Source organism: Neopsephotus bourkii, unplaced genomic scaffold (assembly GCF_033783945.1).
Source record: "Neopsephotus bourkii isolate Nb327-2 ecotype Australia unplaced genomic scaffold, CSIRO-AGI_Nbou_v1 NB_53, whole genome shotgun sequence".
Taxonomy (NCBI): Eukaryota; Metazoa; Chordata; class Aves; order Psittaciformes; family Psittacidae; genus Neopsephotus; species Neopsephotus bourkii.
The window spans coordinates 9693384-9707703 of record NW_026900570.1 but is presented as its reverse complement, the minus strand read 5'-3'; the positions used below and the strand labels follow the sequence as shown (position 1 = coordinate 9707703).

The following is a 14320-nucleotide window of genomic DNA, read 5'->3' as shown; positions in this document are numbered from 1 at the left end:
TCAGATTTTTTTCTGCCCCAGACTGATAGTTATCCAAAGGCAAGGGAATATCTTCAATTCCTGATAATAAACAATCTCTATTTCACAACAGAAAGAACAATTATGGTCAGTTGTGACTACATATAACAGATGAGGTTGCCTAGAGAATCATCCTCATGACTCTACATGTCTTAGGTATAATTCAAACGCCTGTGGTTTTGGAGGGCATGTTGGTATTAAACAGAACAACTTCTTCCCATGTAAACCAGCTAAATCATAAACTCATGATTACCTGTGTGGTCTTGAATTGGCCCAGTTTTGCTGGTCAGGATTGCCCACTTTAAATCCACCTGGTTGTCATGCTCCCAGTGGCACAGTGTCTTTTGGGATCCCCAGCCAAAGGCACAGTTGAAGTTGTATAGTGGCAGCTCTACAAGGAAAGAGGTAAAGGAGGGATGAAATGCAGTTATTAATTTCATAATTCAGATTTTGTACTTCAAAACTAAACACATGCATTTGACCATTAACAGAACCGTTCCTCTTTGAAACTGAGAAGCCACAGTAAGACTAGCTGTGCTGGGAAACAGATGAAGAATGACTATTTCTAGTAAATTATATGCTTGTTTCTTGTTTCTTTATGACCCATATTTGGGGATTTTTTTGTGGCTAGATTAGTTCTTCTGATTTGGCCACATTAGCTGATAACTGTACTATAACATAAATGACTCAAAAAGAAAGCTCTGGCTTTCTTATCACATGAATTTTCTTATCACATTAATTTTCTGAATTGTTAGTATTTATTTGTACCATAACAATACAACGTTTTGCAGCAACTCAATATAAGATCTGGACAATAATAAGAAAGGGAAGAAACACTAATGGAACGTCCTTGGCAGGAAACGATTTCTGGTTAAATATATATAGTATGTGGCTTCAGCAAGGAACTTCAGCGTCGTCTTAGGCAGTTAAGTAAGCCCACAAGATGGCAGCATTGAAATGAACAAATTGAGACAGAAAAGGGACAAATGTGGCTGATTGCCAAATGAACTCAAAATAAGCTTCAAAACAATCTCCACGTAAAACAAGGGAAGTCTGGTATTATGGTCAGAATGAGATCATATCTTGTTTTCAGCTTCTCTTAAATTCTGCCCAAAGGTTTAATACATAGTAGCTTATTTTCTTCAGTAGAACTTGGAATTTGAATGGAAAGATTATACAAAGATATCACATAAATCCCTTGCATTTCTTGTTTTCAGAAGCAGTTTGAAATCTTTTGGGCTTTTGGTTCCTACCCTGTTGGCATGAACTTTTACCTCACCTTGATCAAGGACAATTCCCAGTAGAGCAATACCCTTACCACAGCAATGTGACCAAATCCTTAAGTCTTTTCTCAGGCATTAATCATGCCTTATTAAAGGAATAACTTAGGTTTACTTTAATGAGATACTTTGTGCAAGTATGGGCTAAGAACAAAGGACTTTGTGCTCCCAACAGTATCAGCTCTGAGGGAAGAATTGTGTTTCTTGCCCATTACTAAAATAAAAAAAAACAAAACAAACCACACACACAAAAAGCCAGGAAAGATAATGCAACCTTAGAATGTGTTTTGTTTATTGTTTAAAAAATACAGAGAAATATGGGAATGTGTTGGGACCTGTGGCTTTGAGGTGGAGCTCTTACGGTCTGAAGAGGCAAAGACCTCCTCTATATAGTGAGCTCTGCAAGGAAAACTGGAAAGGCTTTTGAACTCACAACCCAGATTTTAATGAAAGTAAACTAGAATGATCATTTTATCAACACAGACAAAAGCTCAAGTGAGGAGGTTGAGACAGAATGGGCATAAAAAGAGTTCATCTATCCTTTTCTCCTTGCCTATTGTGTCCTTGTTTGGTGAGTTCTTGCTCCTGGACACTGTTTTAGCTCAACTCACTGGATTTGTGCATTGCATCTGCTATGACCTCTCCCCTCTGGCCCCTACAAAATGTCTTTCTGTCATCAGAGAGGTCTGAGCATACAGCAGCTCCTACCCTTCTCCTCTGCCTGTTAGTATCTCGGCTATGCTGTGGCATTTCTCCTCACTAAGCCCTCATTCTTTGCTCCTTCCTTTCATCTGTCCCATCCTGCTTGCCTCCCCCCCTCCCTCCTGCTGGCCTCCAGAGGGGTCTGCTCCACATTGTCACGAATATGGCATGCTAGCTGGAAACAAATGAATTAAACAGATAATGTCTGGAAAGGGGATTCAATATGGAGAAAACATGTTTCCTGGAGGACCTGGCCCTCTCTAGGAAAGGAGCAGATCATGGTGAATAATCTCTCTTTGGCCTCAGAACGCTGAAGAGGCAGAACTTGGCCTGTGCACACGTGAGTGCAGAAAAGCAATCCATTATGTTTCTTTCTTCAGTATATTTTTCTTTTCAAGACAATGGGGCCATGATCAAAGGCAGCTTGCCCGAAAGGGGACATCTGAAAATCAAGGGGATCTTTTAAAGAACCAGAGTGACATTGAAAAGAGTTAAAGGTTTTTAAGTTTGTGAAAAATAGCCTTTCATTGTCAAAGAGGCCTAGGAGAGCTATATTGCATGGCTTTGACATCAGAGCCATGAAACAGAACTTTAGAAAAGGTCTTAGAAAGCATAAAACAAAATTAATCTTATTAATCCCAAAGGATTATATCATGCAAAGCTAGTGATAACCTTTGTGGTATTCAAACCACAAGAAAGGAGAACAGTGGTAGACAGATCACATCAATCTGAAGATATCACACAGCATAAATGAGCACATAGCACAAAGAGATTGAAAGGACTGGTATTGTTCAACTCTGAATAAAAATAAATAGCAGAAGACACAGCAGAAGTATGTAAATGGGTGAAGAATCCAGAGAAGGAGGATTATACTATTCTGTTTTCTCCATTTCATAGAACTGTGAGACATCCAGTGAAGTTCAATGTGGATCAACAGAAAAAAAAATCTCATATGATGTGAGTGATACTTCCTTTCCTCAAGTGCTGCTAAGACTGAACACAATTCAAAGAGAACTGGACACTGAAATGGATAAGGAAAAAATCCAGAATTAAATTGCTAATTCTGAAATGGAGGGAATGACAAAAGTCATTCCAGCTCTGAACATTGGGATTAGAAGGATGGTTTTAAAACAGAGATAAATTTCACAGCACCATCTAATAAGGAATTTCTTACACTTCCATCTGAAATATATCTAGTCCAGGAAATCAGCAAAGAGCCTAGGTCTGGTATGCTTTGTCCATGCCAGTGTTCTTTGGCTTTGGACTCAGAGATAGCATGCTGTAGCATAAAAGTGAACTTCTTTTCCATGCAGAAGTTAATGAGAATCCCCTGAAACTGAGCAGAATTTGAGCACTCACCTGCTCTCAGTTAGCTATTTCTTGCTTGGTTTCTATTGTTTTCTTAAAAGTGATTGCATCAACATATTTCTTAAACAATCACAGCCATGGGATTGAAGGTCGAAGGCAAGGAGTTTCAGAGTGCTATTATTTTATGGGCTCCTTAAACATGCCATCTCTTATTGTCTATTCTTATGTCTCCTCCAATGCTTCACCCAGGGACCCATAAAAAGAAAAAATAGGCCCGCTAGCTAATTAATAACAGACACCTGTAGCATCAGGGTAGGTTCATTAGTTGTCTGGACAATGGATCTGCTCCAGCAAAAGACAAAGAGTTCAAAATTTCTATTAAAAATCCCAGGGGGCTGATACAGTAGCTCACAGTAAGCTACAAGCAATCTGTCCTCTTCTTTGTCCTTGAACTATAGCTTGGCAGCCCTGGTGGAAGGAAGAAAAGTAGGGAGACTAGCATTTGGTGGGCTCTCTCTGCAGCGGTCGCTCATTACCCTGCTAGGATAGTTCCCCTGCCCGTAGGTGATGGATCTCTGTATTTGTGTGTATTGAGAGATGAAGAAAACCAGCCATTATGTAATCAAATAGCAGCAGTTCAGATGAGAATTTGAGACAGAGGTGTGATGAAAACCCATATGCCTTTTCTAAATGTAGGGTACGTGATACTGAATTAAAACAGATTTATCCTCTCAAACAATAACCAACAGCTGTATTTCTTGACCACATCTTGCTCACATCTGGAACCATTACTGCACATGAACAAGAAAGTAATTTGAAAATCTAGTTGAGTGAGTTTCTTCCAAGTCCATTAATCTTTCGTGGCCCACAGACTTTGACATATTTTTATAACTCCTCCAACATGAGGCAAGAAGGAGCATGATAGCATTAAAGATGCTATGAAAATTCTCTATAGGATGCTCTTGCCAAAGGGTAAATCAACATTAAAATGGGAAATTACAAACATAATTTGGACCACTTCAAAGTAGTATATTGGGTCTGATACATATTTGCATTTCACCTTCCTATGTGACTTACGCTGGCAGCACAGAATTGCCTTAAATGATAGTAAGTGATAACTGCTTTAATATCCCTTTATTGATGCAAAGTTGTCCTGCCATAAATAAGAATCATACTTATACCTTTAAATGATTTCTTAGCATACATTTTAACCTCAGGATGTCTTAGCTATATTTTTCTGCAATAGCTATTACATGTGTGAAAAACAAGATACTTTTCGAACAGTCTGCTTTACAAAAGGACTGAGCTTACATGCTGAGAGCACATAATGTAAATGAACAGCTTACTCTGTATGTAAACAGCTAAGAGTCAAGCATTACAAATAGTCCTTTGGAATTGAAAAAGATGCATTCATAAAGATTAGATGTTGGTGAGTCTTAGGATTGAGGCCTGAAAGTTATTTACCATGACAGATTTGTTAAAGGCATCTTTTTAGCTGTGAGGAGGAAAGTAGATCCTATCTTGAAAAAAACCCAAAACCTCTAAACATTTTTAACAGTTTGAAATCATGATTCTTTTTTATTTTCTTACAATTCAGTCCCTTGAAATGAACTGTAAAAGTCTCCTTGACGGAAAGCTTGCTTATACATCAAGGCTTTCCAGCTATTTGCTTTTAACTGTTTCTATAGCGTACGAAAGCTGGTTGGAATAGGATAATCTCAGGCTTTGACACACACAAGCATGTTAGTCTGGGATAACAAGATTAGGGGTGTTTGCAGGCTTAAATGCAGGAAGAAAGGCAGTGATACATGGTGTTAGTAACTCTTGTAGAAGTACCTGTGCAGGTGCTTTACTGAAAGGGCTGGTAAATCTCTGTCCCCAGTCACTGTGGGACAAGCTGTTGTGGCCAGCACTGGCATGCTGTAGTTTGTGCAGTGCTCCCTGCTGAAGCCTACAATTGTCAAGTGATCTGGAATAGCTCTTTAGCTTGGAGTTTGTCATTTACCTTGAGGTGTACTAGCATCTTAAGATAAACCAGCCCTTAGAAGGAATTAAGGATGAAGCTGAAGGCTTAGTGCTTGGCATATTAAATTTGTACTTTATTCAGCTTGAGAATAGCTGAAAGAGCTGGAGTGCACTTACCCTCAGAAAGCTGAGGGCCAGGGGTGCCCTGATCAGCTGTGTAACTTCAAGACCAGTTTAAACTATGCTATCCATGGTTGCCATAGCAGACCCTTGCTCCCAGCTGCATGCCCCCTTGCTCTGATGTGCTTCATCATGCCAGCCAGGTCCAGCCATGCCCCTTTAGCAGAAGGAAATGCTTACACCACTTTCATGCTGGGAGGGGTTTCCCATGTTGAGGGCAATTTCTGTCTTGTCCCTTTTTGGGAGTATTCTGGCTGGTTTTCATTGAGGGATTATGAAGCAGCTGGAAACCTTTATGTCTTAAACTGGGGATTCTGGAAACCTTATTCCTATTTATTAGCATCTGACTGATCTCTATCTATGATCTTTGTAATGTGCTGCCATGTGGGAACCTGGAGTCTGGGATGTGAACTTGTTCCTTATTCCCTTGAAGGAAACAGTTCCTACCAACACAATGCAGGGAAGTAACATTGGCATGCTCTGAAGGGAACCTTGAAGACTCCTTTAGTAGAGAAAAAAACTTGGCTCGTCACAGGCAAAGGTGGTGCAGGAGGGAAGTAAGGAGAGAAAATGAGGATATCTTAATCTCTGGCAGAAACAGTTGATCTGTTACTGGAGAGTCCCACCCATGCCAAGGGGATTAAACAAAACCTTCAAATGCAACTGGCACTAGAGAGGAGGGATGAAAACTGCATTGCACGGAGGCACTTTATGAATGTGCAACTTGTTTAAATGCACAAAGATAGTACAAAAAGCCTGTGAAAAGTCCTTCATTGAAGCAAATAGAAAGCTAAAAGATCATTTCAGACATAAACCTAAAATGTTTTACTCTAAAACTACTGCACAGAACCCTTTCTTCCTTTGCATCTACCACACCTTTCCAAACTGTGGCCCACCGGCAGCCCTCCAGCCCTTCAGCAATGTTGGCTATGGAAGAGCAATGTGGAGGAGAGGTGTCCCACAAGGGTGGGCCAGTCTGCCGTTGCGTTTCTCACTGCACCAGTACTGCATGATCTCCCTCTGCTCATAAAGCAGGGCAGAGCTAGATATAGTGTGTGCTGACTAAGCCAACTGGACGACCCTGGAGACAAATTTTGAGGGAAGTAAAAGCATTCACCTCTGCAATACCAGAACGCAGAAGCTGAGAACAGCCCTTGAGATAAGTCAGATCTATCTCTTAATCAAGTCAACGCCATCAGTGTCCTTTAGGAAACTTTTGCATTATTAGTGCCTTTTTTTTCACTTGAAGTGAGAGTGGATTGTGTCATATGGTTGAGGAAACAATGATAAACACTTAGCCACCCTGTTAATAAATCACTTGCAAGACTCTGCCTGCCTGTGCTTTAATGGAGGAAATGGGAGTAACTGAAAACTGACCTCCTTATTGCTCCACAATTACGAATGCAAAGCATTTTAAACTGGTGCTCACAGTTTTTGGAGTTTGGGTTTTCTGCCCAAATCTATCCTTTCCCCCAGTTACAGTAAATTGCACAGGATATTAAAAAAGTGGTATGAAATCTGTGGAAGCAGCAAACTAAGGATTTTAAAAGCTGTTAGTTATTGTATTGATTAAATAAAAAGCACTTGCTGCCAGTGCCAACTTCTTTTTCCCCTTTCAAGTTCATGGTAGCAGTTTATGTAACCCCATTTTGAGGAAACTTGCTAGAAAACAATATTGTAAAACTGGCAGCTCCCTGGTGAAGGAAACTGGTAAACTTTACTTGCCTCAGTTTTGTAAAACCAGGAACATTAATAGTGAGGGGGCCTGTGTGGCTCTGTTTTTGTTTTCCTGGCGTTTGCAAACATACTTTGTGTCACTGACAAGCCACATTTAAACATGGCATGTTAAGAGCTGTGTGATTAAGTTAGTTTAATTTTGTCAGCATTTGGCATTTGCTGATGCAGAAGGAAATCTTGTTCTCTGCTGTTTCTACATGTGGATGAAAGGAATAAAATATTTACTGTACAGAGCTGAGAGACCAGATGCTTCTTTACTTCAGAGACTTCTATGGAATGGGAAGTCAGGAAGTGCTGCAATTCATTATTTTTTCTCTGGCATGAAATTTGGGTATGGAATTTATTATGTTTTTAATAAGAAAATATATTTTTTTACCTGGTTGTAATGTATTGTCTATTACTGTTGGCTTTTCTGTATTCAGCAATGTAGTACCACCTGGAAAAGAAATTATGTGTATCATGATACATGTGACACAACAAGGACACAGCAGTCATTGGGAATATCCTATATATAAATCTGAAATATTACTGTCTGTGTTAGACATGCAGGTAACTGAGTGTGTGAGCTTAAGCATGAAAATATGACATTAAAGATCTGGTTTCCTTTACAAAAAAAGAAAACAAGAACTCATCATTAATAAAGCTGTATATCTTTGGTGTCCTTGCAAACACCAACTAATCAATCCTCGTCATGTCCCAGTGGCCATCCTTGTTTTATAGACACTGATTTGCTCCAGATCACATGGGAAGTCAGCTACTGACCTCCATAGCAATCCTAACAGTCACCAGTTTGTGCATTCACCCTTGACATGTTGTTTCTTGTATCAGAGACATGAGGTCCTCTAGCTCCTGCTATGTTGGGTCCTCCCTGTGTTGTTTCATAGCTCCGTTGTGAGACCAGCTCACAAGAGAGAAGCTTGGGAATTGCCCAACTTTAGGCTATAGTCGAAGGCAGGTTTCACTTCTGTCTCAAAAACCAGGAGGAATTGAGGACTTCTGCTTTGTCTTCTTCAGGCAAATGAGCAGGAGGTGAGTGGGGTCATAAACCTCTCCTAAGCTCACTAACTGATATTTTAAAAATACTTGACTTTTTAAAGCAAGCCTCATATTGATAAAGGAAACAAAAAGTAAATTAGCACAATTATAACCACACAGCGGGGTGCTGATTACCAGTCAATGGCTTTTCTTTTCTACAGGAAGCAAATGCTTAAAGCATTATAGAAAGGATGACTATGATGGCTTCCAATGAAAATGAATGCCCAAGCTATATCAGCCTTATGTTGGTGAGAATGATCTGATGGGAAATGCTATAAGCTTCACAAATAGAGTAGCTCTGTATGGGGTCCAAATAGAGCAGGAAGGAATCCGGCCTACAGCACAATTACAGTTAATTGCAAGGGAGTCTTCACTGTGATACTCACATATGTGCAAGTGCTAGCAGGGAAGCGACTCTTAACTGTCTAACCCATGAGAATGAGTCTGCCACACTTGCACCAGGAGAGGATTAAAGAGGGTAAGGTACTGATAAAATCCTCTCTGCACTGCCCTGCTATACTTAATGGGCCCCGAGATTTACATACTTCCCTTCCAAGCATTTTGGAGGAATAAAAGAATATTTACATAGAAATTATTGGTAAAATCACTTCTGTGCATTTTAGTGTTACAAGTAACATCATAAGCAATGCAGTGTTTCGGCAGTGTCTGGAACAACTGAGCATGCACTGCTCAGGGTTTCTAAATGGTACAGTAATAAATTATATGAACATGTGTGCACATTTGTAGAAAGGCAATGTAGTAATTTTCAATTTTAGTACTAAAATAGGTTCAGTTCCCCAGAAGAACTGGTGCTCAGAAAGGCAGGTGGTTGTTCCATTGTCTTAGAGATTATAAACTAAGCACAACCTAAGCACAACCTGCAAAATTGCCAGGAGTTTCATCTGCTTCAAGCTTTCCCTAAGAGGCATGTTGGATGCAGTCATGAGCTTCTTGAAGTGCAGAGACTACGACTGAACAGGCAAGGTGCTTATATAGATCTGTCTCCTTCCCCTGACACAGCCTCCATCTATGTGAAATACTTCTCTACTTGGCTTTGCAAGCCAGCCCTCTCAGTGCAGGGCTTTGCAAGAAGCCCCAGTGTTTCCTGACCTGGCTCTTGCCTTTCAGAAAAATAAATAAATTACAATGCTTAGTAACACTGAAAGCTTTCTGAGCTGCCTTAACACAATACTGACTATTTTATCAGACTCCCTGCATGGATGTTTTCAAAAAGAATAAGACTCACGTGGAACACTGATTTGAAAAGCAGTGACAGTGACCTTGCCGTGCCTTTTCCACTCAAGAACTGTTTTTCAGTTTATAAATTGCAATATGAATTTACAGAAGACATTGGCAAAGCCCAGAAAGGGTTTGATACTGAAACAGCACTTTCATTTACATCTGCTGTTGGATGGTCTACTTGGCACATTCCGAAAAGCCTCTTACCTAAAGTTTCCCAATGTCCTCTTGGGCAGCTATTGCCAAATTTTAATGCTATTTTATATCATGGATATAAGAAGCAATAAACATTTATTAGATAAGCATACTAAGGTGCAGTGATGAAATAACTTGTGTCACTGTGTCCAAAAATAAGCTCAATTACTGTAGATGTACAGATCTGCTACAGGAAGATCTCATCAAACACGCCCAGAGCTTTGTGGAGCAAGTGACCTCCAAGAAGAGATCAAAAATTTAGTGCTGCAGTGTCAGGTCTCTCAGAAGGACAGCGATTCTGTGCAAAAGTGGAAAAATACGAACACTAGCAAGCTTCCTCTGCTCCAGATGCAGACTATGCTATGTCTCTCTCTCCTTTCTGCTACTGATGGCAGCTTGGAGAACATCACTCTCTCTGTTGGCTGCAATGCAGTGTTAGTGGGGAAGCTCATGGAAATACATCTGGCAGTCTATGTGTGAGTATGTTTTGATGAAATAATTCTTTTTCATTTTTTTTTTTTTTCTGTCTGGGAAAGGTTTGGGGCTGAGATTTGAGCCCTATACTAAATTTTAGGTTTGGAAGCATATACATATCTTGAACCTAAACAATATTTCATTTTGAGTTATTTAGTCTCAGACTCAGAAATCTAAAAAGGTTTGTCCAGCTTTTTTCTTAATAAGAGAAAGTTTGATTAGGACATTTGATTAGAAACAATTCCTGCTTTAAAAATTGCCCTCTCTTCCAGCTAGGCACTATTATTTGCTTCAAAAAATTACATAGCTGAGAAAACAATCAAAAGTATTGTCATATGTAAAAGGCAGATGCCTATGTTTTGACAGCGCTGACAATACGAACTGCATACCAATGTCCATTTATGTTGAGTGATTAAATCAGTGCAAACATTTAACTGGTAACTGGTGATGGATATGAGCTACAGTGAAGCTGCAATGAAATGAGGATGGTTTCTGCACCTGTCAGTTGGTAGTCATCACCTGTGCCACTGTGACAGTTTGCCTGGTCATCATCACATTCATCCATGGGTTTGCCTTCAGATACGGTAGGGACAGCTGTAGGAGCTGAAAAAAATCGAGTCATTCAGTTAAAACATATGCTAGAGAATCACCACGCAAGTGGCAAGAAAATTCTGATAAGCACCATGTGCTGTCTTCACACGTATCTCAGGAGTGAAGCAACTTTACTTTGCTGGTTAGTTAGTATTTCTTTGCAATGGGATATGTCTGTTCTGCCTCCTTGCACTCAGGCACTCTGCAATGTCTGAGCTCAAGGGCTGAGCAGAGTTGGGCAGCAAAAGCCCCTGATGGCCTGTCCATTGGCTGGTGAGTATTTGTTGTTCCTACCAACAAAAGAACCAACAACAAGTGAAAGCCTGGCAAGGCAGAACATGAGTTTTTGGAGGTGTGGTGAGGTAGAAAACCCATCATTTTGTTCCAGACCAAAATCTCTGTGATTAGGCCTGTACAGAGAAGCCAGGGGGGTGTGTGCCTAATGTGGCAATTTTCCATCATTCACCACATTGCTGAAGACCTCTCTGCAATGCATATGTGAGAGAGGAAATGTCTGAGCAGAGTCCCTGTAACAGTGGCAGGAAGGCAGTGTGATGTAGAATCACTTTGTGCTCAATAAGGAGATCTGGAAGGAGTGTCCTTTGTTTTCATTGAAGTTATAAATAAGACATCAGTGATATCAGTCATCCCTCCCGGCCACCTTCCTGCTTCTCACTGATGATGACTTTCCGGTAGCTGCTGTATAACCAATAAAAGCCTGACCTTTGTTATTAGAGTTAAAAGCTTGAGAAAATATATCTATACCTCAGTATCTGAAAAATATACCACATCTGGAAAGTCTGAATAAACATACTTGGTGTTATGTTTAGGTTTATGTTTCATGCTGCACGTATAGTTCCTTGGCTTATTATAACCACTCTGGGATTGTGATCCAGGCTTTTGTCTATCCTAATCTACTGTTGTTTTCATTAACAATCTTTTCCTCTCATTATAAGCTATGAAATAATGCATCCCTTTCTCAGATTCTTCTTTGTCCTTTACCAAGGCCCCCAGGGCCTGCTGGCCACATAAAATCACATGCAATGACTTTTTGGCCTGAAAATGTCAGGAGGGACTGTAGTTTCTTTAGTAGCTATATTCTGGAATGAAACATGGCTCTTTAGGACCTGGACCTATGCTTTACAGGTGCAATCTATCCCTAGTTACCGAAACAGTCTGTACGTATTATGAATTATGCAGAGACCATTTGTTCCCCACATTGCTTTGAAAACCCCTCTGGGACCTTCTTCTAGCTTTCCACATCCAGTTAAGTTTCTTATTTTGATCTTCATGCCCCTGCATAGCCTGAAGCTTGCCTACATCTCTGCCATCATTTCATATAAGCCCCATGGGATGCTTCAAGCACACAAAACTTCCCCTTGCTCATTAGTGCTGGAGAGCTGATTTCTGCTCCTGTCTGTGCCTACTTCCATGCTTTTCTCATCTCAACTCCTTTCTTGCTCAATAAATCTCAAGTGACCTATCTTCATTCAACCCCCTCCTTAAGATACAGTTATACAGCAAAGTTTTCTTATTATGGTTCTCCCACAGGTAAATGGTAATTGACCGCACCTGTCTATGGGTGACCTACAGGTGAGCAGCTCTAAAAGTATACCATAGGAGAAAGACAACTGCAGGAAGATGTGTCCCACTGAAAATCTGTACGTGCTGTTGCAGTGTGCCTAAAAGCAAAGATGTTTTCCCTGGTCAGTCTCCTTTTTGGTTCCTCCATCTCATTGAGCAGCATGTTTTTGTAAGGTGGTCGATGGACTCACTTGTAATATCTAGGTGGCTACAGAAACTCTGTGGACGAAGGACTTTTTCGGCAGGTTGTGATTTTACATAAGGCAGGTGATGGGTTTTCTTTTTTCTGAGCAAGTAGCATAACAGGCTGCAGGAACTAAATATTCCCACAGGAAATGAGGGCTTCCTGCAGGAGTTAAGAAGTATTTCCAACCTCTCCACTTTCTGGGCCAAGTAAAAAGCATAATTATCCAATCTGGCCTTCACTAAAAAATCAACACAGAACTCATCAATCCTCATAGCAAATGCCTCCCACTTTGCCGCCTTGAGAGAGAAACGGTGAGAAAGAAATGGAGGCAGAGCAATCAGTTCCATTCATCTTGGGAGCCTGTTCAACTACTTCTATGCAAGCTATCATATGAAACCCTGCATAACATGGTTTGTTGTTCTGTGTATTGTTAAGCTGTGTGGTTTATAAGCCATGCCACTATACCATCATCCACCAGATAAAATTGTGAAACTCAGTGTTATGTGTAGTTATCTATGAAGTTAAATAATTATTGTTTATAGAACAAGAATTAAAACTTGACTTCATGTCACAGTCCAAAGATAAATGTCTAAACTTTGCTTTTCCTGATCTTTCATCTCCTACACTGTTGCAAAAGTAACTCTCTGTAAGGAATAAGGAGGTCCCCATTACACCCCTAAAGGAACAGCACAGACACTTGACCAGCCAAGTAATCATTGTTCACCATAGTGTCTGGTATGATTTTCACAACCTTTGAAGGAGCAACGGACATGATTGCTATATTTAGTGCAAAGCTCTGCAGTCTCAGAAAACATCTCTTCCAGGGTTTATCATGGTAACATAAAATTTAACTTCCTGTCTTTATTCTTTCCTAATAGCTCTATGCTTCTTGAAAGTATAATCATAAAGCTGCTTAAGGGAACAGAAAACCATGTGGAGAATATCACTGTGATTCAAGCAAGGAATGGGAGAAAGAATAACATTTGTGCCTTGGCATATTCAAATGTCTGAAGAGAAGAAACTGATTAGGCCAAGAAACTGCACTAATGGCAGTCACAGAAGTGAAAGTCCGATATGCTGAGTGTGCAGACACCGCACTGTTCAGCAGTAGTCCAAGTAGAGAACATATTTATGAAAATAATGTGTGCATTCATCTCTAGCAGAGCAATTACCTTCGAGTTCACAGCCCAGCAGCTCCATTCGCAGCCCCAGTCCTCCGTGTGTGGCTCTCTCAGGGTAGACGCGGATGAATCTTGTTGTTACAGGTTCAAAAGTCCGCAGTTCAGGCGTGTCATAGTTAGTGTTGCCTTCAAAAGTCTACAAAGCACAAGAAATGCTACTTGTTAGGAAAAAAAAAATAGAAAAAGCTGCTTTCAACAATCGTCTTTTTTCCTTCATTCTCTAGTCTTTGAATTAGGTGAGCAGTAGGCTAGATTCTAACCGCTTAATAAGTGTCAGGCATTCCTGTCCTAAATGAGAATGGAAAATACATAGTTAGAGCTTCTCAGAAAAGTAACGTATTTCATTTTTCATAAACTCAGTAGCAACCAATCCATCAGGGTCATAACAAGAGCTGACTGTTTAATGAGACATGTTTTTAAATGACACTCTGATCTGGGGTTTAACTAGGTGACATTTTCAACACTTCTCAGGGAAAAAAAAAAGGCTGAGGTGAAGATCCTGTCGCTTTTTAAGTGGTTACAATAATAATCCAGCTATTTAAGAGAAAATTTCAATCTGATTTCCCCCAGTGAAGAGTTTCACAAGTTGTAGTTATTTCAAAAGGCATAAATTAAACTCCAAGAGTTCTTCCAGTGAGCCTGCT

General features: G+C 40.1%; 1 protein-coding gene across 4 annotated transcripts in view; it reads right to left on the bottom strand.

The window, feature by feature from the left end:
- NRP1 (neuropilin 1) overlaps positions 1-14320 on the bottom strand; it is a 116905-nt gene that overhangs the window by 11095 nt on the left and 91490 nt on the right. For 2 of the 4 annotated variants that reach the window (XM_061350219.1, XM_061350229.1), the window contains exons 11-14: positions 13668-13812; positions 10632-10736; positions 7567-7626; positions 272-409 (exon numbers count right to left, since the gene is read on the bottom strand). In XM_061350219.1, the coding sequence (XP_061206203.1) occupies positions 272-409; positions 7567-7626; positions 10632-10736; positions 13668-13812 (448 nt within the window). The remainder of the gene's footprint in view (positions 1-271; positions 410-7566; positions 7627-10631; positions 10737-13667; positions 13813-14320) is intronic. The other 2 variants (XM_061350238.1, XM_061350247.1) reach the window with 1 other exon arrangement.